Below are 26,000 nucleotides of genomic sequence, written 5' to 3'. Positions count from 1 at the left end.
GTTCAAACAGATATTTCTACTTAAAATTTTAACTTTTATTGGTAAACTTATTTTCTGATTTTCCTTTCATTAAATTCTCTGTACGATACAAACACATAATATTTACACAGTTAATAACATGGGCAAAACAATGCCTATTTTCACTGTTCTCTGTGATGTTAAAATTTAATAAATTCATACATATGAAAGAGATAATCTTTAAAATAAATTACGACGCTATCAGTGCCTCAGCATGTTGTAGTGTATATTTAGAGTACTCGTGTAGTTGTTCAGTATGATTCCTTTCTGTTGTACTAAAAATACAGATGTACTAAGAATACATCTAGAGTCAAGATACACACTAGAATTGGCCTCTACATAATTGTGCGATTACCCTATTTGGACATTCCCAGTACATAAAGTAAAAGAAGATAATGCCTTTGGATTCTTTCTATTGCAGTGCTAATTAATGGAGTACCCATAGAAGAAAACATTTTAGCTTTGATTTTTAGTGATTAAATTTCAAGTCATTGTGTTGGCATTCATGTTATATCATCCTCATGTGCATATCCTGTGTATTCAATTTTGACGTTTGAAGTTTAATGAAACAGATATCATCCTGAAAATCCAAATTAATTTTATTATTTGGTTATCCATATGCCGGAGATTATAACAGAAATTCCTAGACTCGTCCCACTTAATTCTTGACACCCTCTTCCTCTGTTTTTAGGGAGGCCACTTCTCATTTTCTCCAGACACATTCTTTCTTCCCTTTTTAGAACCAATTGAGAATTCTTTAAAATAGACATTGAAAACTCATAGCCTTTTAAACCTCCGATTTATAATTTGAAAAGATAGCATAGTTTAATTTTATTAAAATATTTAAATAAATGATGCTAGAAGGGTTACATTTCAAGCAGTTATATATTTCTCTTCTTTTTCTGTGAATAGGAATATATCTGCCTTTATTTTTACTGAAGATCATTTAAATACAAAAAATAAGTAGTGAAAGGGGATTTATTATATCTCTGTCTGTCGGAACATGCCACTTTAACTTAGGCAGAGATCTTTCTCATTCCTCCTCTATGATTCTCTTCCATGTGAAATCATAGCAGAAATCTAGTCATTTGCATGGGGAAGGAAAACCTACCATGTTAACACTAGGTAAATAGAATCTAGAAGAGAAGTATGTTAATATATAACTTAATCTATCTTCAAATAGACCCGTCACTAAGTTATCATTGAATGAGTTACAACAGTGAAATCTTTGGTTGGCCTTTTCCAATGAGTTAAGCATTAAATATGTTTTTACAAAAAAGAAAACATTATTTTGTGTAACAGATTTCAAACAGAGTCATTGATGTTGGATGTATAGTTTGGAGGGTTTGTTTACATTATGTCCTTAGGGGGTTTTTCTTTGTTTTAACAGCATGCAGCTTGACAGAAATACACTACCCAAAAAGGGACTAAGGTATATATTTCTCTCAGCACAATCGCTGCCTTTCTCTGTTGTTACGTAAACGTTGTGTGCTGTCTCTCTGCCTCTTTCTTTCTTTGCAAAGAAGCACCTGACATCAAGGGTCAACTCACTCTTAATCCTGAGGTTTTCTCTGGCCTGAGGAGTTGGTGAGATGGCCCTCAGGTAGAAGTTTTGGTAGAGGCCGAAACTCAGTAAATTAAATGTGATGTAAAAGACATTATTTGGGGGGCAGCAATTTTAGTAGAATTCAGAGCTCACTTCTGAAGAATAAAATCAGTTTCCCTAATGTTTGTATCTTGGAGGCATATGCCTACAAAAGCCTCGACCCCTATAGTCTGCACATGTGGCCAAATGAATGTTGAAAGGTTGAAGGATGCTCTAATTTGAATCAAAGAAAAGTTATTTTCATCATCAGAGGACAAATAGTGTAATTAAGGGATAATTTTTAAGAAATCCTTCTGGTAAAAACTCAGAAGAGCTTTTTTTCCTGTTTTTCAGAAGTGCTGATATCTATCAAATCAGTACAGACATAAATTAGGCTAGTATTTCATAATAATATCAAAATAATTATTAAGTTCATAAAAAATATAAAATGAAAATTTAATGTATGGCTATCTTTTACTGTACACTTCTATCTAATGAGAAGATATGGAATGAACTATTACTAGAGATATGACACTATACGAACATGATAAGTTCACTGCTATTTGGAACTAAGAATTTACTTACTCTGGCGAAAGTGAATACTGGCCTATTAGATCTTTATCTATTATCCTCCTTCTCTCCAGTTTCTTAGCAAGAGCAAACAGTTTGTAAATATTCCATTTTAAGATTTTGTTCCAGAAAAATATTTTCCAATAAAGGAAGCTTATTTCTCTTTCCATTAAAAAAAAAAAAATCCAGACATGGTGTCAAGTGGCATTTTTAACCAAATAAATGTTTTCCCTTTCCTTTAAAAAAGATCTGTCTTTTGTGTTCTGTTTCCTGTGTCTTATTGTGACCATCCTTCCAATTCCTTTGGCTTCTTTGTCTACCATATTTACTTTCTGTTTTCACCCTCTTCACGCCCTTCTAAACACCATGCTTTTGTGCCCTTCTCAATTAACCTGGCTGTCTGCTCGTTGCTTATGATTTTCAACCACATATCTCACAGGAACATAATTTTCTTTTCAAAATCCTTTATTTTTTTTTCCTGTGAGATTCAAACAGATGGTGTCAAATCATCTGGAAGAACTAAGCAATTATAATTAAATTCAATCTGTTTGAGAATGTTGTTCAGTCTGAATAGTAAGCTCCTCTCAATTGTTTTCTCGTCCTGATATTGCCTTGCCCTTGCAGATGTGCTGAAGTGTCTTAGCTGTGCTGTTTTGCAGATACACCCCATCGTCTCGGCAGGCCAACCAAGAGGAAGGCAAAGAGTGGTTACGCTCCCATTCTACTGGAGGGCTGCAGGATACTGGCAACCAGTCACCCCTGGTGTCCCCTTCTGCCATGTCATCTTCTGCAACAGGAAAATATCACTTTTCCAACTTGGGTAAAATCTTCTAAACCATCCATTTCATCTTGTTCCTTTTACCATCTACTCTCCCAGGAACCCTGGGATACATTCAGAAGGATTGCTCATTAAAAGAGGAGATAGACACCTTAACATTGCCTTTTATTTGTACATTTACAACCCCAAAAATAATTCCCAAGCATTATGCAGTTTATTTCTCATGACAATCAGTTGACATAGTTAATACTGTTGTTATTTTATATCCTAAGATCCAGAGGCAAAAAGAGATTTTTTTTGACTTAAAAAAAAAAAATCACCAATCTTAAGGGGCAGAGATAGTAACTGATGCCAGAACACCTGACCTTAAGCCTAGGAGTTTTCTCAGAGTCCTCTTAGAAACCAGTAAAACCCCTCCTTCTTTTCTGTTTAAATTTTTTAATCCTTATAAGAAAATTAATTATCATTTTGTAGAAAAAAAGAAAATAGAAATAATTAAGAAGAAGAAAAAATATCATTCCATGACTCCATAGTCACATCTTCATTTTAAAGTTAAAACTCTCCTTAAAATGCATATGAGAATTCCTATTAAGATAATACCCTGTGAACATTTTTGGATGAAGGCAATGAAAAGAAATGATTATTTGAACCACTGGATTACTTTGTGTTTAGCATAACTTTTACAAAATATAAAATCATTTGCACAAACATCACAGAAAACACAAGGGAAAGTGACAAAATAATGAAAGCCTAAATATGCCAGTTATCATTGAACAGATCCATTGCTTTTAAAAATAGATGTCTCTTCTATAAAGTCATGTATAAAATAGTCGCATTATTTTTTTCACTTGAGGTTTTTTGTGTAATGATAGACCAACAGAATGAATAGTACATTCTGGAGAATGTCCATTATTGAAGAATCTCCAATATTCTGGAGAATAGACATTTGGAGAATGTCCAAATTCTTTAATAATTTGGACTTTTCAAATTTCCCCCCTGCTGGGATAGTCAAGGCTGTTTCTCTTCTATTATAACTGTTCTGCTATAGAGAACAGAGATTATGACAATGAAAAAGAGTTATTTAGATTATCGTTCTATACGTACTACTGAATGTATATCCAACACCAAGTTTTTACTGATGAACCTACACAGTGATGAGATTTCTTTGTCCCATAATGGCGAAGGATGGTAAAACTTTTACTTTGAGTTGTACTTATAAAACGCAACAGGAAGCTTAAAACTTTGATTTCAAAAAATGAAATGAAAATGTTTTTGTAGAGTCATAGATGTATGAAAAAAAATCTGATATTGCACAATATTGAAATCAAACCCATGTCACCTAGTTTGCTGAATTTGCTGGGTATCTCACGGCTCCCTCCTGTCAATCTTTTCATTAATTGACATTAATCTGAATATGTGAATCCTTACTCCATTATTTTTCCATTGTTATTATTCTGATTCAATCGATCCCATTTTTTGTTCAGAAGGAAAAAACTCGCTACTTACTGTGTCTGATATTAGCAATCATTTAACTTCAATTTTCTCACCTATTAAATAGATTCATAATACTTAGGTTATATTGTAAGGAATGACGAACATGTGCAAAGAGACGAGAGATAGAGTATCAGACTTGGTAGACTCTGCTACATCATCGTTTTTATTAGAAAGAGATGTCTTACACTAGCAGAGAATTGCAGTAGGTTTCAAATAGATCTTACTATCTCTACTTTCATACCTCTCAAAGTGTTCACGCACTGAGACTCATGAAGGAAGTTCTTCCCATACATATCCACACACTTGTATGTGCCTCCCTGTATTTTATAAGTGGGTATGTGGGTTCATATCAGATATGCTGTATTATTTTACAAGAGAAGACAAAATAACTAGTTTCAAAACCATGAAAATTGCTTTTGAAGACTTTTGGTTGTGTTTCCAGACCACTGGAACTTACATTTATTAGGCAAGAGAGCGGATACTATTAAAATGCAATCATAAGTAAAAATTACTTTGTTATTAAATTTTAAAAATATATCAAATGTAACCCTGTAACTTGAATATGGGTAGCATTGTTCTACATTTTACTTTAGTAATCACTTGTTTTCAATTTGATCATTTTTTTGAATAATCACTAAGATAAGTGATTATTACAAACACTTAAGAGTTGCAGTAACCATGCTTTTTATTCTTACCCACTAAAAATATTAATATTGTATATAAAATTTTTGGAAATATTACTGTAAAAATCACATATAAAAAATAAACAGAAATTTAAGGTCACTATGATTATGTCATTATTAGTAGACTACTGTAAGCTACTGCCAAAGTCAGCTCTGGTTTGTATATGGTTTCTGGCATGATAGCTATAATAGAAATCATTCCTCTCCAGGAAAGCATTACAGAATATAACTTACATAAACAGATTATTATCAGATGCAATTTTATTTACTATTGGTCACAGTCCTTGTGAGGCATCCCATAACCTAGTGAGACATTGTCATAGTCCCGTGGGTGATGACTGTCGCTCAGATTCTTTTTCACCTTGCCTCAAGGGTTACCCTGTAGAAGCATTGCTATCAACATGTCACTTTCAAAGTCTACATATTTGATGGGATCAGACAGTAAAGAATCCATCTGCAATGCGAGAGACCTGGCTTCAATCCCTGGAGAAAGGAATGGCTACCCACACCAGTATTCTGGCCTGGAGAATTCCATGGACAAAGGAGCCTGGCAGGCTACTGTCCATGGGGTCGCAAAGAGTCAGACAGGATTGAGTGACTTTCACTTTCACTTTTGCATAGAGTGATGTTTAAATACCTTTGTATGGGAAGTTTCTTTGCATTTACTCCCAAAGCTCCCTACACCTTGAATGCCCTTCTACTCCCTCTCCATATTCACCCTTAAGCCTTTCAGGATTAAGCCTTTTCTTCTATACTCAAGGAAGAGTAGAATCTCACAGTTGGAAGAAACCTACATCTGATTCAATTGTGAATCTGTTATGCAAGTTCCTCGGACAGCTCTAGCTTCTCTAACCCACCAATCACAAACTACCTATATCTAGATAGAGTCCACTTTTAAAGTTCTTTAAATGATCAAATAAACATTTTCTGAATCTCCACCTAGTTCATAGTTATATTCCCAGATTTTAAAAAATAAAAGTAGGTTGCATATGACAGCTTTTATTAGAAAAATATCATAAACTCATTAGCTAACATGTCTACGGCAGCAAAGTCTGGAGTCACTTGCTGTATTTAAAAACCCACTCCATCTTTCTGTCAGTTCCTGTTCTCAGATCATCACATATAATATAATCGACATATAATTTAATAAAAACAGTGATGTTAGTATGATATATAATTTAAGGCAAAGCCAGTAGCCCTCTTTTTCCATAATATCTTGTCACACCTATATCTTGCTTATTAGAAATGTTTACATGTTCCCTGGCTTTAAATGGATCTTAGAGTCCACTTATTCTGTCATTTTTTTTTTAATTTATGAAGAAACTGAAGTGTAGATATGGAAATATTTGCTTAAAGCAAGTAGAAAGCAAAGCTACCACTAGATGCCCTGTACTAATTTGTGTCCCATTACAGAAATTCTCTGTCCATCATACTTTTGTCTCCTATTACATAACTTTTCTCTGTCTCTTTTATGTTATTAATTTGTCTACCTCTTAGTCACCTCCTCTAGAGGTTACTCTTGAAGCCAGAGATCTTGCTATATTGATCTTTCTATTTAACCATGGTAACAAAAAAGCAAACCTGCTATAGATTTAACTTAACTGAACATTCTTAAATAGAATGAATATGTTTTCAATGGAGAACCTATCAGAAATGCTTCTAAATACCCATATTCCTTTTATTTTTAAAATATAAAGCACAGTTTAATGAATATTTCCAAGTGAACATGCATGCAGCTCTCATTCTGGTCAAGACGGGACATTCTCAACACCTCAGAAATTCCCTTCCACCCATCTAGCAACCCAGCCACAATCCATACCTTCCTCCAAAGCTAGCTACTATCCCTATGTCATTTTTTAACATCAGAGTATAATTGCTTTATAACGCTGTGTTTCTGCTGTACAACAAAGTAAGTCGATTACATGTGTACATGCATCCCCTCCCTCTTGAGCCTTCCTCCTAGTCACCCCCATCCCACCCCTCTAGGTCACCATAGAGCACTGAGCTGAGCCTTCTCCTCTACAACAACTTTCCCCTAGCTAGCTATTTTACACATGATAGTGTATCTATGCGGAGAAGGCAATGACACCCTACTCCAGTCCTCTTGCCTGGAAAATCCCATGGACGGAGGAGCCTGGTGGGCTGCAGTCCATGGGGTCACTAAGAGTCGGGCACGACTGAGCGACTTCACTTAAGCTTTTCACTTTCATGCATGGGAGAAGGAAATGGCAACCCACTCCAGTGTTCTTGCCTGGAGACTCCCAGGGACGGGGGAGCCTGGTGGGCTGCCGTCTATGGGGTCGCGCAGAGTCGGACACGATGGAAGCGACTTCGCAGCAGCAGCAGCAGCAGTGTATATATGTCAGTGCTACTGTCTCAATTCGTCCCATCCTTCTCACTCCAAACCATTCCTTTTAAAATGTGTCCTAGTCCTCATTACTATTTCATTTTGAATGAGCTAAATGTTGTTTTGAAATTATATAAGGAGACTTTACCTGGATATATCTGCAGCCATTTTGTAAGAATTTGCACAAAGTCAGTGAATGAAGTGTGTTTCTAACCTCTCTCTCTATATATATATATGTATTAAAATGATGCACTTGCAAATGTATTCAGTACCTCATTCATTTAGCAAAAAGTCAATTCATACTGTGAACCTAAGATAGTAAGATTTACTCCAGTCCAGACACCTTAAACACACGCATTCGAGTCTAGAATGTCCTTTGGGGTATCTGTTGGTTGTCTTTAGCAATCACTGACTTGTCACTGCTGACTGAAGGAATGTACCTAAAAGATCTTTCTTTAACTGTTACTCTCTCACTCTCCTTTCTTTCTCCCCCACCTCTACTTTCCACCCTTTCTTCCCTTCTTCCAGTGGACTGGGGACTTTGTAAATCCAACGTTTCTTTCTTTCATTATTATATGTCACATATGCACACACAGATATAATTCTAAGTCTTAAGTTACTTTTCTTGGTCTTATTTTACTTCAGTTCACAACTAGCTCTATCAGATTCCTTAATACCTGTAAAATTTCCAGCATAGTACCTGGCAAATAAGAGACAGTCTTCTAAAGTTATCTCATAGTATATATGCCCCATATTTTACATTGTTCTGAGATTCAGCAATTACATTAAGAAATGTAGTGCCTATGTCAAAGAAAAGAAATAGCAAGTTTTGAAAATTTATCAGACCAGTTCTAAGCCAAAGACATAAATTCTCCAAGATTTTGAAAGTACTCAGCCATTCTTTTCATATCTTAAATGTCTCCTGTCTGCTTCCTCATATGTCTATAACAACTTGTATTTCTTAATTATGAGCATTTTTGATAAATATATATCTTAATTTTTCTGTTTTGCTTTTATTCCAAATTTAAAGCAATATTGTTTTCCAATTCAGTCAACCACATATTTCTTTAAATTAATGACAATTAGTTGGCCTAAAAACTTGAATGTTATTAGGCCTATTTGGTAGTAGGCACTGGGTAAATAAATTCATGTTTCAAATTACAGACTTAAGGTATTGCTTGAGAAATACAAGTGTGTTACTTTTGACAGTCTCACTGTGACATTCTCATCTTAGATACAATGGAAAGTAGTTTTAAGTGATTAATGTCACAATGAGCTGTGCATAACCATGTACCTTACATTATATTTCATTTTTATTTTTCTTTATTATAACCTAACTCTGACAATAGTGATGTTCTGATTATGAACTGACAAAAATTTAGAACTCAAACTGACTGAAAGTCTTTGGTTGGAAGCTTCATACACGTTTTCCTAGAAAATTTAGATTTCTTTTTCTCGAAAAATAAATGTTCTGACTCTAGGAAGACAATTTTTTCTTCATAATGGGCAGCAGAAAATACCATATCATTTCTAGGAAAAAACAGTAGAGGTAACTTGATGGTTTTGTTTAATATTGCTTTAGAAATTGACATGCTGCTTCCCATGAAAGTGCTAGAGAAAAGAGGGACTCCACTGTAACTGCTATTGAAAATTTCAGAGGTGAACTTCCAAGCCCCGGAATAATGGGCTGTGTGCACTTTGTTTTCCAGTGAGCCCAACCAATCTTTCTCAGTTTAACCTTCCTGGGCCCAGCATGATGCGCTCAAACAGCATCCCAGCCCAAGACTCGTCCTTCGATCTCTATGACGACTCCCAGCTTTGTGGGAGCGCCACGTCTCTGGAGGAGAGGCCACGGGCCATCAGTCATTCAGGCTCATTCAGGGACAGCATGGAAGAAGGTAGGCGTGGGGGAAATAAGGATGAAGCTGGTTAACTCAGACCTGAAAGCTATCATATCACTCATGTCAAAAGGATGCCTTCAAGAGTAAATCAAGTAGGCTAGTTCCATTTCGGGAGCCCTGAAACTTGAAGACATTTTAGTCTGTAATACCTTCTGTTTCTTTATGCATTTGGAAATATGACAGACCTAGTTTAGATTAATACTTGGCTATAGAACAGTTCAGAATAAATCTCGTGTCCTCCTACACAAACCTGGGCAATTTTAGAGACTATTTGCTTTGATTTGCCAAATATCAAAGTGAATGTTTCATTTGACACGTTTGGTTAAAAACCACAAAAGATACATAAACCAGAAAAAATTCTCATATGAAACAACCACATGCTGCCAACTTTTATTCTCAGAAACTCCCTCTGGTGTTAGTTTTTATTATCATATCATTTAAGAATTCCTAATACACCTACATTTTGCTTTATAAGTTATATTTCCTTTATCTGTTACATTAAAATTCTCACCTGACCTAATAAATGTCTTTATAGTTGTAAAATTCTACATGAGCACTTTATAACAAATACTTTTTGAAAAGCTCAAGAGGCTTAATTGATTTTCCAATGTATATAATTTTCTAAACTGTATAACCCCAAATGTGAAATTTGATAATAATATTTGAAAGATTTTCCTCTTTGATTTAATGAATTTATTTTTAAATGCTCACAAAGTAAAATTGTGACACATATTTTATTTTTTATATACATTTATTTATTTTAATTGGAGGTTAATTACTTTACAATATTGTATTGGTTTTGACACACATTTTATAAAGCACTTTTCGTTAAGAATAAAACAAAGGTAAACATCGAAGTCCAAATTCCTTAGAATAAAATCAGAGGCAGTCAGCTATACTATCCTGAGCTTAGTAAGTTTCTATAACAGAAAAGACTCGATCTTGAAACATACTGGTCATCTGTCTCTTTGTGGTATAAAGTTGAGAAAGTTTCATAACTTTGTTACGTCCAATTTCTGCGTCTGTAGTTTCTAAGGATGAAAACACAGTAAAGAGCAATTCTGTTCCTTTATTTTCCCCTTCCTACCTTCGTATTTAAAGCATCTTCTGACTAAAATTGAGGCAGCTGTGAAAATCGATGGTCTTCAGGTCATCGCTGCAGTATGTTTGTTTACCAGGTGATCACTAAATCATTTGGCTGCAGTTGCCACTGCCTTTTGGGATATTAACCAAACCACTGAATTCACTGTGACAGATAGGGAATTCTACCCTGAGAGCCTCCTGATAGTTGCAGATGTAGACAAAATATAACAAATCTGAAATGTAAAGTCGTTGCATTTCTAAAACGGTTCTACCTCTCTCTTCACAGATAGGCCTTTTATAAAAAAAAAAAATACTGGAAAAATTATGTACTAAACATGCTCATGGCTTTCTATGGTGTTTCCCTGGCAGAGAGAACACTGTTTATATGCTTGGAAATTCTGGCCTTCTTTTATGTGGATAAATAATCTGACCTTATAGCTCTCAAATTCATCGCTTTATTATCATTCCACCTGCTCTCCTAGACCTCTCCAGACCAGGTGTGAGCGCCCCTGGGGCTTGCTTAGTACCCAGTACATTGCTCTCGATAGTATCTATATGGCCCCGTTGTGATTTTGTTTTTAGTTACATATATTTCTGTTTATTTTTGAGCTCTGAGAATTGTGACATTCAATGTTATAGTCCCAGCATCTAGCAAGCGCCTGTCGCATTGTGTGTACTCAACTAATGTTTCTTTAATGGATGAATAAGCAGAAATAACTATATATTATCCCATGAAAAGAGGAAGAACTTTTCTACAAGTATAATTAAGCACAACTGTATCCTCCTTTGAGCTTAATACCTTGGACTTGCAGAAGTAATAAATCATTCTGTTAACTGATCAAGATGATTTTTTTCTACACCTCCCCAAAAGACAGTATAAAATTTCCACTCTTAATTTCTAAGAGACACCTCCTTGAAATAAGCACTTTTCTATTACTAAAATTATGAAGAAACCGTACTTCATTTAAATGAGTATAATACACTCATCACAGATAATGTTGAAATAGCTTATTTCCCTGAACATATATGGAGAAAAATACTGAAAATCAACCTTTGTTGTATAAAAAATGAAATAGAATAAAATACATAAATTTTTTTATAAGTTTACACTTTCATAGTAACTTAAGATGTCCTTGATTTTCTGATTAAGTATTATGTGAGAGCTTACTCTGGTTTGCAGTATGTGCATGGCATACTAGAAGGGCTTGCATTTGTCAATTCTTCTCTGTACATGATGGAGGAAGTACTTTAGGGGAAAGGTATGGGACCTTTCCATGGCTCAATGTTTGGATCTCTAAAAATTAACAGCAGGCTTGTCCTCACATTCTTTTTTTTTTTTAATTTTATTTTATTTTTAAACTTTACATAATTGTATTAGTTTTGTCAAATATCAAAATGAATCCGCCACAGGTATACATGTGGGAACACATGTATACCTGTCCTCACATTCTTATGTTATTTTTATTTCCTTAACCACCTATTCTTCATTTTTCAGTAAAGGCTTGGTGGTTCTGAACAGATACCATTATTTACCTCTTGTTCTTTTTTTGCTTTCTTCAGTTCATGGCTCTTCATTATCACTGGTCTCCAGCACTTCTTCTCTGTACTCCACGGTAAGTGTTGGCTGTAAAAAAATGTTTTGCCTTCGCCAACCTTTGTTAAATAGGTTGACATTTATTTACACAGAAGTTCCACAGTGACATAAAGGTGTACTCTAAGCTCTTGCATATCCACTAAGGAGGCAGGTACTCTACCAATTCTTCTGTAACACACTTGTATTTGTAATCAATGAGTGGATGAAAAACTGAACTTCATAAAATCTGATGGTTTATGACTCAAAACCCTTAAAACCATGTACTATTCTCAGTCATAACTTTATCATACTGATCACTTTTCTTTGTTTGGTTCTCTGACTGGTAATTGTTCTATGGCATTTTCTTCATTTTCTTTTTTTTATTTTTTAAGTTCATTTTTTGAGAAAATTGTATTAAAGGGTAAAAGCCTAAAAGGCTTAATGAATTTTTAAACTAAATCTTCTTAAAGAGGGTGATTTTAAAAACTTAATTTCTTAAGAGATAAATGCCAGTATATCAACTTATTTTTCCAGTGTGTGAAATATATTTTGTTTTTACAAGTATAAGTTTTCTGCCCAGTTACTATAATTTCATCCTTTTCTAAAAATTAGTCTACAGGGAGTTATGTTTTACAAAAAACTTCCTTCATCCTAAGTATATTTTAGTTGATGAATCTCATTGAGGCTTGAACATTATGACTAACTCCTAATTTGTATTAAAAGTTCATGAAAAGTTCAAAAGCCTCAGCTGTCACTAAGTAATTAAGCATTAAGGGCAATACTGATTTTTTCACTCATTTTCATTAGTTCAAATATTATGGCCCTCTTATATACTTATTGCTTTAGAAAGTTCCTCAAGATCAAACTATCATTGGCAGAGGCAATATTTTTCTTATCCTTTCTCCTTTTAATGACTAAAATTGTCAATAGATCTAAGAATAATTAAATTGCCATTAGTGTTTATATAAATCTACTGTTTTGGGCAAATGGATAAAAAAGTGAGAAATGTTAAAATGTATTGGAAAAAAACAAACAAAAAAATATATTAAGATGTAGTATTCCTCCTATTGGGCCAATACCACTGCTTGAGGGGAGGTATATTCTGAATTGAACCCTTGCAGTTGAAGTCTCTGTATAACATCAAAGGTGCAACATCATTGTCGTCATATTTTAAATTATACAGAAGCAGTATTTGGATAAGAAACCACCTTCATGTAGCCTGAGAAAAATTCAAGAAGAAAAAGAGCATGAGCTGAGGAAAAACAGATGGCTAATTAGTATACACAAGTCCAATAGGCCTTTCTGTGATAATAAAAATACTCCATACCTGTACTAGATAATATAGTAACTTCTAGTCACATGTGGCTATCGAGTATTTGAAGTGTATATGGTATGACAAAGGAACTGAATTTTTAATTTTGCATACTATAAATTTGGGCTTCCCTGGTGGCTCAGATGGTGAAGAGTCTGCCTGTCAATGCAGGAGACGTGGGTTCCATCCCTGGTTCAGAAAGCTCCTCTGGAGGAGGAAATCGCTACCCACTCTAGTATTCTTACCTGGGAAATCCCACAGACAGAGGAACTGGGGAGGATACAATCCATGGGGTTGCAAAAGAGTCAGGCACGACTTAGTGACTAAACAAAAACAACTTTAAATTTTATAGACACATGTTCCTGTGACTACTATATTGGATATTATAGGTTTACAGGAGTAGATGTCAAAATAATAAGGCTAAATTAGAAAATATAATGGGAAGTACTGTGTTAAGAGTACAATATGAAATAGGAAGAGATGAAAATAAAGAGACTATACACACATGTTTATGTGATAAAATAGATGCTCATGTTAAGTGTGAAAATAATGGATTAGGTGATCAAAACATGAGAAGGTGATATTATTCAGAAATGAGAAAATTTAAATAGCTTTATTGGAAATGATGGAAATTATATACTTGTACTGATAACCTTAGACAATTCAGGTAAATGCATTTTTAGTGGAATAATGAAGAGAAAACTCCAGATGATGAGTCACTCTGTCTCCAGTGCTCCATTACCATGCACTGAGATTTAACTGGCAAAGAAAAGGTATCTGTGAAAGTGTTTTTCAAATCAGGAAGTGAAGAATCAGTTTATCATTTTTTTCCATGCCTCCTTAAGGACTGTGGATAAAGATTCAGTTGATTTACATTTTTGACATCACAAAAGTTGCTCAATTTCTTTGGACTATACCTGTAAAATAAGTTGACAAAGAGCAACCAGATCTATTCGGTCTGTTCAAGGGACTTTTGCAATTATTAGAGGAGAGGGTCATTCTATACCATTAATTACAAAAAAACTGTAAACTTCATGGGAGCACCATTGATATCATAGTCTTTGTGAATTGCACCTTTTGAAATTATGCCAAGTGCAAGTAACACAGTTGTGCATGATATTCCTTCATGAAATAATTAAAGAGTTCCTTGACAATCCAGTGGTTAGGACTCCACACTTACACTGCCAAGGGCCTGGGTTCAGTTCCTGGTTGGAGGACTAAGGTCCCACAAGCCGAGCTGTATGACCAAAAAAATAAAGAAAAGAAAAAAAAAATTTTTTCTTTAGAAGATTGTTAGACACTTTGTTTTGTTAGGCAATACACTGTTCTTAGGAACCATGGATAGAAACAATCTTTGACACCATCATTTACATAATTTATGGGATTATATTGAACTAACAAAGATGACATTTGCCTGTCAAGTTACAAGTACAGTAAATCCAATTGAAAGGATTCTTTCTTCACATACAGCTTTTGAAGTCTCTACCAATTATAATTTGGTGAAATTTTCAAAAGTATCTTGTTATAAAGCTGAGTAAATCATCTTTCAGAATTTTTGAGCAGAAAGATCCAGGGAGATTACAAACTGGTTGAAAAACACAGACTCAATCTGACCCGCCAAGCTGTTACCCTTGGCAAACTTTGGGTTTGTGTGTTTGTTTTTACTTCCAAGCTGACACCATGAAATATGGAGTTTTACATGAAAATTCTAATTTCTAAGTTCTTTTTGAAGTAAGTGGAATATCTAGCAACATGGAGATGAAATTCTTCCAGGTTTATGCATGCTAAATTGTTTCAGTCGTGTCCAACCCTTTGCGACTCCATGGACTGTAGCCAGCCAGACTCTTCTGTCCATGGGATTTTCCAGGCAAGGATACAGGAATGGATTGCCATTTCCTTCTCCAGGGGATCTTCCTGACCCAAGGATCGAACTCACATCTCTTACGTCTCCCTCATAGGCATAGGCAGGAAGTCTTTACCACTAGTGTTTACAGCATTACCCCTTTAAGATGTTGTGTCTGATCTTATCACACAAGATGTTAGTGTGATCTCAGACAAGACCCAGCCTCCACCGATTCTTCTCTTGCTGACACTGAAGCTGATTTTGCATTGTTAGTTATTATTGTGCTTCTGCATTTCTTGAAGAAAAGAAATAACTCTGTAGTATCCATATCTTTATGAAAAGTGGGGGGAAATAGCCTAGGAAGGCTGTGTGTGTGTGTGTGTGTATGTGTGTGTGTGTGTGTTTAATACCCAGGGCACTTTTTATTTATGTGTCTAGTTCTATTAAGTATTTAAATTTTTGATCTTTGCAATAGATGTTTTCTGAGTGGCTGTACATTAAAAATTGTATTGAACTGGTTTTGTACTTTTAATCTACTTTGTATTGATTTAATAAGAGTGAGGGCTGTGTTAGTTCTTTGTGGATCCCTTCAGCATATTTCCTAACACACAGCTAATAATAAAGCAAATATTTTTTAATTAATAAATTTGAAAGGATGAATGAATGGCCAAGAAAGGCTTGCAGAATAAAGAAACATCTAATATATTTTTATTTAGGCAAGATGTTTTATGCTGTTTACCATCCTTGAGGACATTGAGCCAGCTTCAAAACCATTATTTAACACTGAGAAGTAATCATATTTCATCATATATCACCAATCCATACCTAACCCACCAAAAGAAATATAATATTAATAATCTGGCTCATTGCTTCCACTTTATGGTAACAGCTACCAAGTATTGCTAACCAAAGCATATGAAGGAAAGCAAAGATTAAAGAAAAAGTTATGAAAAGTCAGCAAACAAAATGATTCTATACAGTATGCATATACATATGTATAATACGTAATAGTTATACATGTAGTTAGTGTATGTAACTTATTCAGGGTTTTTTATTAATAATAAAAATGTGATAAATTTCTTTTTAGACAATTTGTAAATAACATACAATGCTCTTTTAAACATGCAAATTACGTGTTGAGCATCAGTTCTGTATAATCCTAGCAAGCCTAAAAACAGGATTTGGACAGAATAAACTGGCAGTAAATATTCAAAATACCAGGGAAACCAAATAGGGTTAATCACACCATATGTGTCAAGGTAAACAACTTCCAAACTTTCTTTCTGCCTATGAAATTGTCTTAAAATTCCAATATATGTCTGATTCAAAAATCAAACTATATGAAACCTTGAAATTATTATAATTTTAAAATATTGAATCTTTACGTAAAGATTCACTTAACTTTAAAATAAATTTGAGATGTAAAACATTAAAGCTTTATGTCAGTGTTTATTTTTAAAACAGTTTTGCTATAAAGGCTGTTGGGTTTCTATTAGGTAACTACTGTTTATATAACCACTGTCTTACTAAGTATTCAGTTCAGTTCAGTCACTCAGTCGTGTCCTACTCTTGGCGATCCCGAGGACTGCAGCATGCCATGCCTCCCTGTCCCTTACCAACTCCCGGAGTTTACTCAAACTTATGTCCATTGAGTCGGTGATGCCATCCAACCATATCATCCTCTGTCGTCCCCTTCTCCTCTCGCCTTCAATCTTTCTTAGCATCAGGGTCTTTTCCAATGAGTCAGTTCTTTGCATTGGTGTTTCAGAAGCTTAAGTTTCAGCATTAGTCCCTCCAATGAATATTCAGGATTTCCTTTAGGATGGACTGCTTGGATCTCTTTGCAGTCCAAGGGACTCTCAAGAGTCTTCTCCAACACAGTTCAAAAGCATCAATTCCTCAGCACTCAGCTCTCTTTATAGTACAACTCTCAAATCAATACATGACTACTGGAAAAACCGTAGCTTTGACTAGACGGACCTTTGTTGGCAAAGTAATGTCTCTGCTTTTTAATATGCTGTCTAGGTTGGTCATAACTTTTCTTCCAAGGAGCAAGTGACTTTTAATTTCATGGCTGCAGTCACCATCTTCAGTGATTTTGGAGCTCCCCAAAAATAGTATGTCACTGTTTCCATTGTTTCCCCATCTATTTGCCATGAAGTGATGGGACCAGATGCCATGATCTTAGTTTCCTAAATGTTGACTTTTTTTTTTTTAATTTAATTTTATTTTTAAACTTTACATAACTGTATTAGTTTTGCCAAATATCAAAATGTTGACTTTTAAGCCAGCTTTTTTCCTCTCCTCTTTCACTTTCATCAAGAGGCTTTTTAGTTTCTCTTCGCTTTCTGCCATAAGGGTGGTGTCATCTGCATATCTGAGGTGATTGATATTTCTCCCGGCAATCTTGATTCCAGGTTGTGCTTCATCCTGCCCAGCGTTCCTCATGATGTACTCTGCATATAAGTTAAATACGCAGTGTGACAATATACAACCTTGATGTACTCCTTTCCCGATTTGAAAGCCTGTTGTTCCATGTCCAGATGCAACTGTTGCTTCTTGACCTGCATACAGATTTCTCAGGAGGCAGGTCAGGTGGTCTGGTATTCCCATCTCTTGAAAAACTTCCCACAGTTTGTTGTGATCCACACAGTCAAAGCCTTTGGCATAGTCAATAAAGCAGAAGTAGGTGCTTCTCGTAACTGTCTTCCTCTTTCGATGATCCAACGGATGTTAGCAATTTGATTTCTTCTTCCTCTGACTTTTCTAAATCCAGCCTGAACATCTGGAAGTTCATGGGTTATGTACTGTTGAAGCCTGGCTTGGAGAATTTTGAGCATTACTTTACTAGCATGTGAGATGAGTGCAATTGTGCAGTAGTCTGAGCATTCTTTGGCATTGCCTTTCCTTGGGACTGGAATGAAAACTGACTGTTCCTGTCCTGTGGCCACTGCTGAGTTTTCCAAATTTGCTGGCATATTGAGGGCAGCACTTTCACAGCATCATCTTTCAGGATTTGATAATCCTAAATTGATAATAATATCAATTCCAGTTGATAGCTCAACTGGAATTCCATCACCTTCACTAGTTTTGTTTGTAGTGATGCTTCCTAAGGCCCACTTGAGTTCTCATTCCAGGAGGTCTGGCTCTAGGTAAGTGATCACACCACCGTGGTTATCTGGATCATGAAGATCTTTTTTGTATAGTTCTTCTGTGTATTCTTGCCACCTCTTCTTAATATCTTCTGCTTCTATTAGGTCCATACCATTTCTGTCCTTTATTATGCCCATCTTTGCATGAAAAGTTCCCTTGGTATCTCTAATTTTCTTGAAGAGATCTCTAGTCTTTCCCATTCTGTTGTTTTCCTCTACTTCTTTGCACTGATCACTGAGGAAGTCTTTCTTATCTGTCCTTGCTATTCTTTGGAACTCTGCATTCAAATGGGTATATCTTTCCTTTTCTCCTTTGCTTTTCACTTCTCTTCTTTTCACAGCTATTTGTAAGGCTCCCTCAGACAACCGTTTTGCCTTTTTGCCTTTCTTTTTCTTGGGGATGGTCTTGATCCCTACTTCCTGTAGAATGCCACAAACCTCCATCCATAGTTCTTCAGGCTCTGGTCTATCAGATCTAATCCCTTTAATCTATTTGTCACTTCCACTGTATAATCATAAGGGATTTGATTTAAGTTATACCTGAATGGTCTAGTGGTTTTCCCTATTTTCTTCAATTTAAGTCTGAATTTGGCAATTAGGAGTTCATGATCTGAGCCACAGTCAGCTCCCAGTCTTGTTACTATCTATCCCAGTATCTTACTAACTATACATATTTTTAAGACTAGAGAAAATATATAAAAGAACAAAACCCTGTTTAAAAGAGGTGCTTATGCATAAAAAAATATCCTGAGTTATTTTACTTTGCTTCATTTTATGTTTTCCGGAGAAATGAAAGAATTAAAAAGTGGTTCAGATAGTTCTGCTTAAGTTAATCAGGAAGTGTCGGAAAAAGAGAGATAGGAGGTAAGAGATTGTTTTTCAGCCTTGGAGCTGCTCCAGGCAGTGAACAGACTTGTAATATTCAGCAATATTATGCATTCTCCAGCTTTTTTCAGATTGAGGGAGCTTCCCAAGTATAATGGCACATGTAACTCATTGTCTGGCATTTTTGCAGCCCTGTGAGAAGAAGAAAAACAGAGCTAGGAGTTTTCTACAGCTGAGGCCAAAACACCCCTTGAGGTCCTACAGCAGTGCTTATTTCTGGCATCTGTAAAGCCTGTGTTTGCCAACCACTTTTTTCACCACTTCACAACTGGGTGTTTTACTGTTTTGCTGACTTGCAGCCAAATAAACTTATTTAATGATCACTGCTGCTGCCGCTGCTGCTAAGTCGCTTCAGTAGTGTCAGACTCTGTGCGACTCCATAGACGGCAGCCCACAAGGCTCCCCCATCCCTGGGATTCTCCAGGCAAGAACACTGGAGTGGGTTGCCATTTCCTTCTCCAAAGCATGAAAGTGAAAAGTCAAAGTGAAGTCGCTCAGTCGTATCCAACTCTTAGCGACCCCATGGACTGCAGCCCACCAGGCTCCTTGGTCCATGGGATTTTCCAGGCAAGAGTACTGGAGTGGGGTGCCATTGCCTTCTCCAATGATCATTAGGAAAAAGTAAACAAAATAGTAACTAATAAGCTGATTTTCTGTGGCTGTCAGTACAGGTACATGTTTTTCCTGTAGTTGTATTTGGCATTCTTTATGATTTATAAATCACAGAATAAAATTCTGACTCCTAGGTCTTGGCTAAAAATCTCTATGATTTCATGGAGTACAAATTTCCTAAAATCTGTATGAAAAAAAAAAATCTTCCCTATTACTTTTTTCTGCACTCACCTTTTTTAAAATATAATTTTATAACTTTTGTTTGTTATTTGTTGTCTGGATCTTAGGGTAGTACCATCTTTTAATTCTATACTTTTAAAGATTTTAAGACACAGTATATATCCATCAGTCAAATAACCTATGTTTTCAGAATACAATATGGTCTATAGATAAATAAATATCAGTGCAGTTCTACAGTTCCTGCTTTTACTATTAATTTATTTAATATCTTATATGTTATTCTTACGTTAGACCAAAATAACATTTTAAATGACACACTATATTTATTGTATTCTTTTATACTTGTGAAACGAATTAATACTCATTATTTACAGTTAAATTATTTTTCCTTTTATCTTTTACAGGCTGAAGAGAAGGCTCATTCAGAGGTAACAACCTAGCAACATTTTTAGTTGACTATTTTCAATTGCATTTAGGATGAAATGAGTAGTTCTACCACCAGAGGGCTCTGTGATACAGCCCATGACTCAACACTGCTGATAGAGGTGACCCAGCAATAATAGTCTTGGATACTTCCTCTTAAAAGAAAGTGAAACTTAAGTTTTTAGAAGCAAACTCCCTGCTCACATTCTAGCTTGGAGTCTTAACTCAGCACCTATTAAGTTGTCTCTAGTAGTAATCACTTAAAAATCTTTGATGCATGAATAAATGTGTGGTCTCTTCCCCCACAGCTGTGAGACTAATCACATAGGATTATGGCAAGTATTACATTTGAGGCCCTAGACCCCCACAGTGCAGTTTACCAGTATATGAGTCCATCTATTATTTGGTCCCAGTACTTTTCTGCTTCTAATCACTTGGCTAATGCAGTATGTTATTCTAATCACACACTTCACAAGTATTTCGTTATAATCACATACAAATCAGATTGCAACCTGGAGAGAACATTCTTTTTCTTTCCCTTTGTTTGAAAGTTGTCCTTCCAAGGAGAGCAGAGGGACTTCAATTAGGCCTTTATTCACCATATGCTAATTACTATTTGATTGGTTTTACCCTGAACAAAGAAAAATGCATTGGCAATAGCCTTTGCAAAGGAACTCTTCCCTTTGAAGTTTTATTTTATCCGTCTTCTAAAGTTTGTACTATTTTACTTTACAATATTTACATTAAAATATATTTTATTTTCTATATATATATTAGGACTTCCCTGGTGGCTCAGGTGGTAAAGCGTCTGTCTATAATGAGGGAGACCTGGGTTCCATCCCTGGGCCGGGAAGATTCCCCTGGAGAAGGAAATGGCAATCCACTCCAATACTATTGCCTGGAAAATCCCATGGACAGAGGAGCCTGGTAGGCTCTAGTCCATGGGGTCGCAAAGAGTTGGACACGACTGAGCTGCTTCGCTTTCAATAAAAATATTGAGAAAGTGTAAATTATGCCAATTTTATCTGTATAATTGCTAGACCAAAGAGTAAATATGATTTTGAAAAACCTAAATTATTTATATATGGGGACATGGCAAAGCTTCCTACATTGATCATAATATGTGTAGCTACTAACGCGTACAAGTACCACATCTATTTGCCATATTAGTAGTTACCCACCTCCACTTTAATTATTTATAGCCATAGTGGATCATTTTCTTTAATGATTTACATTAGTTTCAGGTTTCTTGTATTCTTAATTTTAAAGGAAACATAATCATGTAATAGAGAATAGTAATTTGAGAAATGTTCTTTGGACTTTGTACTGTTTTAAGAATGAAATAGATGCCTCTTAGAACTATTTGTGGTCACCATCATTTGAATGAACCCAAATTCTCTTTGGATCTGGGTGTGTCTTTTTTTTAAAGTACAGGAGTCAAATGGAATCACATCTGCTGAAATTATAATAATATCCCCTGCCTCTATTCCCAGTTTAAAATTTCGTTCTTTTTTAGAATCTTTGAAAAATGACCACCATTTCTTCTCTACAAAAATCTAATGAATAGGAAAAAATAAGCACTTAATGAACTGTTTCAAGAATGTTCTTTCAAACTAAGATAGTGTTTTGAAAGTCCAACTACAACAATAGCAACTTGTTTTTGAAATGAGAATCATCAGAGTAGAATGTTTGGCATCTAAGTAATTAAAATCCCTTGAGACCAAAAGTGTACTTGTAAACTTAGTCTTAGATTCTTGTAAACATTTTAACCTTACTAATCACTGTGTATATTTCATGGCATCATAAGACATGCAGATTAAACTGTGGAAAGTACTGAAACTTAAAAATGATACATACTCTAACCTTTTTTTGGTTCAATTTATTTGAGTATGGAGTAAACCGAAAAAGGGAAACATTTTAGCATATTTTTGTTATTGGTTTATCTAGCCATTTACACAGTTTTACTGATTTTTCCCCTGTTTTTCCAAACTATGGATAATCTGTAAAGCGATTCTGCTCGGAGCTCATAGTAACTCACTGAATAAATGACCTTATAATAAATATTTGAGACGGCTTCTCTAAGTGTTAGTAATGAAAACTCCAGCCAATAAAATTATTTTCAAGTATGGAATCATTAAATGTTGAATTGTAGCCAACTTTCAGTGACTGTGGGAATATTCTACAGCTTATTAGTACTTATCAAAATATAGGAAATAAAAATAAACATACAAATATGTATAGAAAAAGAAAAAGACCCAGAAAATATATATATGTGTATTTAATTTTTAAAAAGAAAAACTTTTATTACCATAAATTTCTAGAGGTAGAAGGAGCAACAGACAAAATGAACTGATTCTGGATTCAAAAAGCAATGGCAAATAAGCATTGAAGCAAACAGCAAATGAAGAAAAAAGCATCCTTTAATGTGTCGATTCGAACTTCCGTTGTGAACACAGGCACTTGCTTTTCTTATAAATGGCATTTAATTGTTACTCAGTAGCCAGTTTTCACATTTCTTTAAGTTTTGGAAACTGGTGCTGATACAGTGGTATTAGAATGAACTATTTATAGTGTTTGCTTTTTTGGACTAAATTCTTAGTATTAAGTTAAAATCTACTACCGTATTGATTTGATTTTTTAATTACATTCAGCAAATCCATAAACTACGGAGAGAGCTGGTTGCATCACAAGAAAAAGTTGCCACCCTCACATCTCAACTTTCAGCAAATGTAAGTTACTTTTAAATTTTTTTTAACATATTAAAACAGATGTTTATATAGTAAATGGGATAATTTTAGTAACAGGCTCACAAACATTAGATGTCCAAATGATACAGACTTAAGTCTTTAAATCAGGGGACTGTGCACACGGAATCATCACATCTACATCCAAGTTGATGAGGAATCAGAATGTGGTTAAAATGGCTTTTTGTCTCTTGTAAGGTTGGAACATTGGTAACATCTAGAAAGGTTATTTCTTTTCTTATTTCTTATTTTTATCATTCCTCATATATAAGACTTTCTTAAGCCACAAGACAGTGAGGGGTTGACAGTGATTGACCATGGAAGATAAAAAATTCATGCACGCTGACTCCTTCAGCACAATTTATTGAACAATTAACGAAACATCCAATTAATTCTCCAAAATTAGGTTGGTCTGAATTTGGGTATCTTAGCTATATTGTAAAGGAGCTATAGTTCTCTCAAAAACCTTCGTAGCCTTCTCATAGTTTAAGGAGCCAAAGATAGCAAAAATGATGGTGATAAAGACTACCAATGATATTAACGTTTACTGAAGATCTGTCAGTGTGCCAGGGAGCACTCAGAGTAGGTGCAGACGTCCCGGAGGACGTGTGGCATTGTGCCTGGTCCTGAGGAACAGGGTCTCGAAGCAGCAGTGAGGGGTGAGGAAGCTCCTGCTGTTTTGCCATGTGTCCTGACACCTTTGCTCAACATCAATCTGCTCACTCCCACTGGGTGGCTTTGGGCCTGTTTACTGCCTTACCGCACTCTGCTCCCTCCCTGGAGTTTTTCCATCTCAACAAAGCTTGACGTACACAATGTGGGCCCATTGTGTATGATTTAAATAAGAGAGAATTTCCTTCCACAGTGTTTAAGTTCGTTCCCTCACAAGGAGTTCATTTTAGCACTGTATTTGAATTGATTTTATCTTTTTTTAACTTTGAGGGAAGTTTGTCTGCAATGAGGAAGGCTTCTATGCCCTGGATAGTAAAGATACAAATGTCTTGAATGATTACTCAGAGTTTTATTTTCTTTTGTAAATGTCTCTTGCATGGACTTGTATACTCAGTTATTGGATTAATAAATTACTGCTATACAAAATGGAATTTGTGCTTTTACACAGTGTTATATATGTATACCATCTCCATTTAAAAAGTAATGCAGTTGACCCTTGAACAACACAGATTGAATTGTGCAGGTCCACTTACGCATGGATATTTTAAACTCCTCACATAAGTGGATTCACACATTAATTATCTGTATATAAATGGATCCACATAGTTCAAATCCATGTTGTTCAGAGCTCAACCATACACCATCCATGGTTGGTTGACGTCTTGAATGTGTAATTCAAATACAGAGGGCCAACTATGATACATGAGCATTCATGGACTTTGGTCCTGAAACTAATCTCCCATGGATACCAAGTGACAAATATACATTGTTTATTGTATTAAAAAGAAAAACATAAATTAAAATAAGCATTTAATAAAAAAGCATTAAATAAAAGCATTAAATTAAAAATTTAATAAAAAATTTTAAAAGCATTTAATAAGAACAAAATATATTTGTTTTTCCTGCTGAGGCTCCCAATTCCATTCATGGTTATTGATTTCTTGTGTGTCCTTTAAACACTGTTCTTCTATATACTCATGAATGCATATATATACAGTGCACACTTGCAAAGGCTTACACACATGGACATACACACCCACACACCCCGATGGAAGGAACCAAGTTCTAACATAGGAGGACTGTCCTGGGGGACAACTCAGTGCCACTGTTTCAAAGGGTAACAAACATTTTAAAAACATGTGAGACATTGGCTACCTACCACTTCTCTCAAGTCATGCATGCCACACTGTGGTCACTGATTTGTTTTCATGACTATGAAGTATGTATCCTCAGCTGGCAATTGATATGACCTTCATAGCATGAGTATAACTTTTTACAGTTAAAAAAAAAAAGTGTTCTTTTATGCATAAAGCAGAGATATACAGAGAGAATATAAACAGGTATCCATCATATCTGTGATAATAAAATGGTCATGGAAGAAGGGGGCAATTAGAGAAAAAAAAATCTATATTGTCTCCCTAAGGGTCAATAAAGAAGAAAAAAAGTAAGAAACACAAAATTAGAGAAAATAAATTTGTTTAAAAAGTGCTAGTCTTGGAAAAATGATCCAAATATCTCCAGTCTTTCCTGTCCATGTCTGTGTTATCAGTAGTAGTATATTTTACACATGGGTGGGAGCTTAATCCTATTTTGTATGTTATTCTAGTTTTATGTCATAATACATTTTAGAAATATTCTCAGATCACCTCAGACCCACACAAAACCCCACACATAGAACCTTTATTTTGTTTAATAGTGAAAAAATTGGAAATAACAGAAATGTTTTAATAGGTTGATGGATAAACAACTTCTGATACATACATGCATACCATGGACAATAGCTATTAATACACACAGCAACTTGGATGGATCTCAAGTGCACTAAGCTGAGTGAAAAAAGTCTGACTTTTAAAGTCACATGCTGTAGAATTCCATTTGTTCAACATTCTCAAATGACAAAATTGTATTGATTGCCAGGGTGTAGGAATGGTGGTCACCTCTTTCCTGAGAGGTGAGTATAAAACTAGGGAGAGCTTGGTGGTGATGAAAGGTGGTTCTCTACATGTGTGCATGTGCATATGTGTACCAGTAATGAGCTTCTGGCTTTGACGTTACATTGCTGCTGCTACTGCTGCTAAGTCACTTCAGTCGTGTCCGACTCTGTGTGACCCCATAGATATCAGCCCACCAGGCTCTCCTGCCCCT

The 26,000-nt window shown here is 35.2% G+C and overlaps 1 protein-coding gene across 4 annotated transcripts in view; it reads left to right on the top strand.

Moving 5' to 3' along the window:
* Positions 1-26,000, top strand: part of NAV3 (neuron navigator 3) — an 899,190-nt gene that overhangs the window by 804,269 nt on the left and 68,921 nt on the right. For all 4 annotated transcript variants that reach the window (XM_055587143.1, XM_055587148.1, XM_055587139.1 and 1 more), the window contains 6 exons: positions 1,409-1,450; positions 2,833-2,993; positions 9,185-9,373; positions 12,020-12,072; positions 20,421-20,444; positions 23,091-23,168. In XM_055587143.1, coding sequence (XP_055443118.1) covers positions 1,409-1,450; positions 2,833-2,993; positions 9,185-9,373; positions 12,020-12,072; positions 20,421-20,444; positions 23,091-23,168 — 547 coding nt within the window. The remainder of the gene's footprint in view (positions 1-1,408; positions 1,451-2,832; positions 2,994-9,184; positions 9,374-12,019; positions 12,073-20,420; positions 20,445-23,090; positions 23,169-26,000) is intronic.

Source organism: Bubalus kerabau, chromosome 1 (genome assembly GCF_029407905.1).
Source record: "Bubalus kerabau isolate K-KA32 ecotype Philippines breed swamp buffalo chromosome 1, PCC_UOA_SB_1v2, whole genome shotgun sequence".
Taxonomy (NCBI): domain Eukaryota; kingdom Metazoa; phylum Chordata; class Mammalia; order Artiodactyla; family Bovidae; genus Bubalus; species Bubalus kerabau.
Note: the sequence above shows the minus strand (reverse complement) of the source record. Positions and strands in the feature narration are given on the sequence as shown.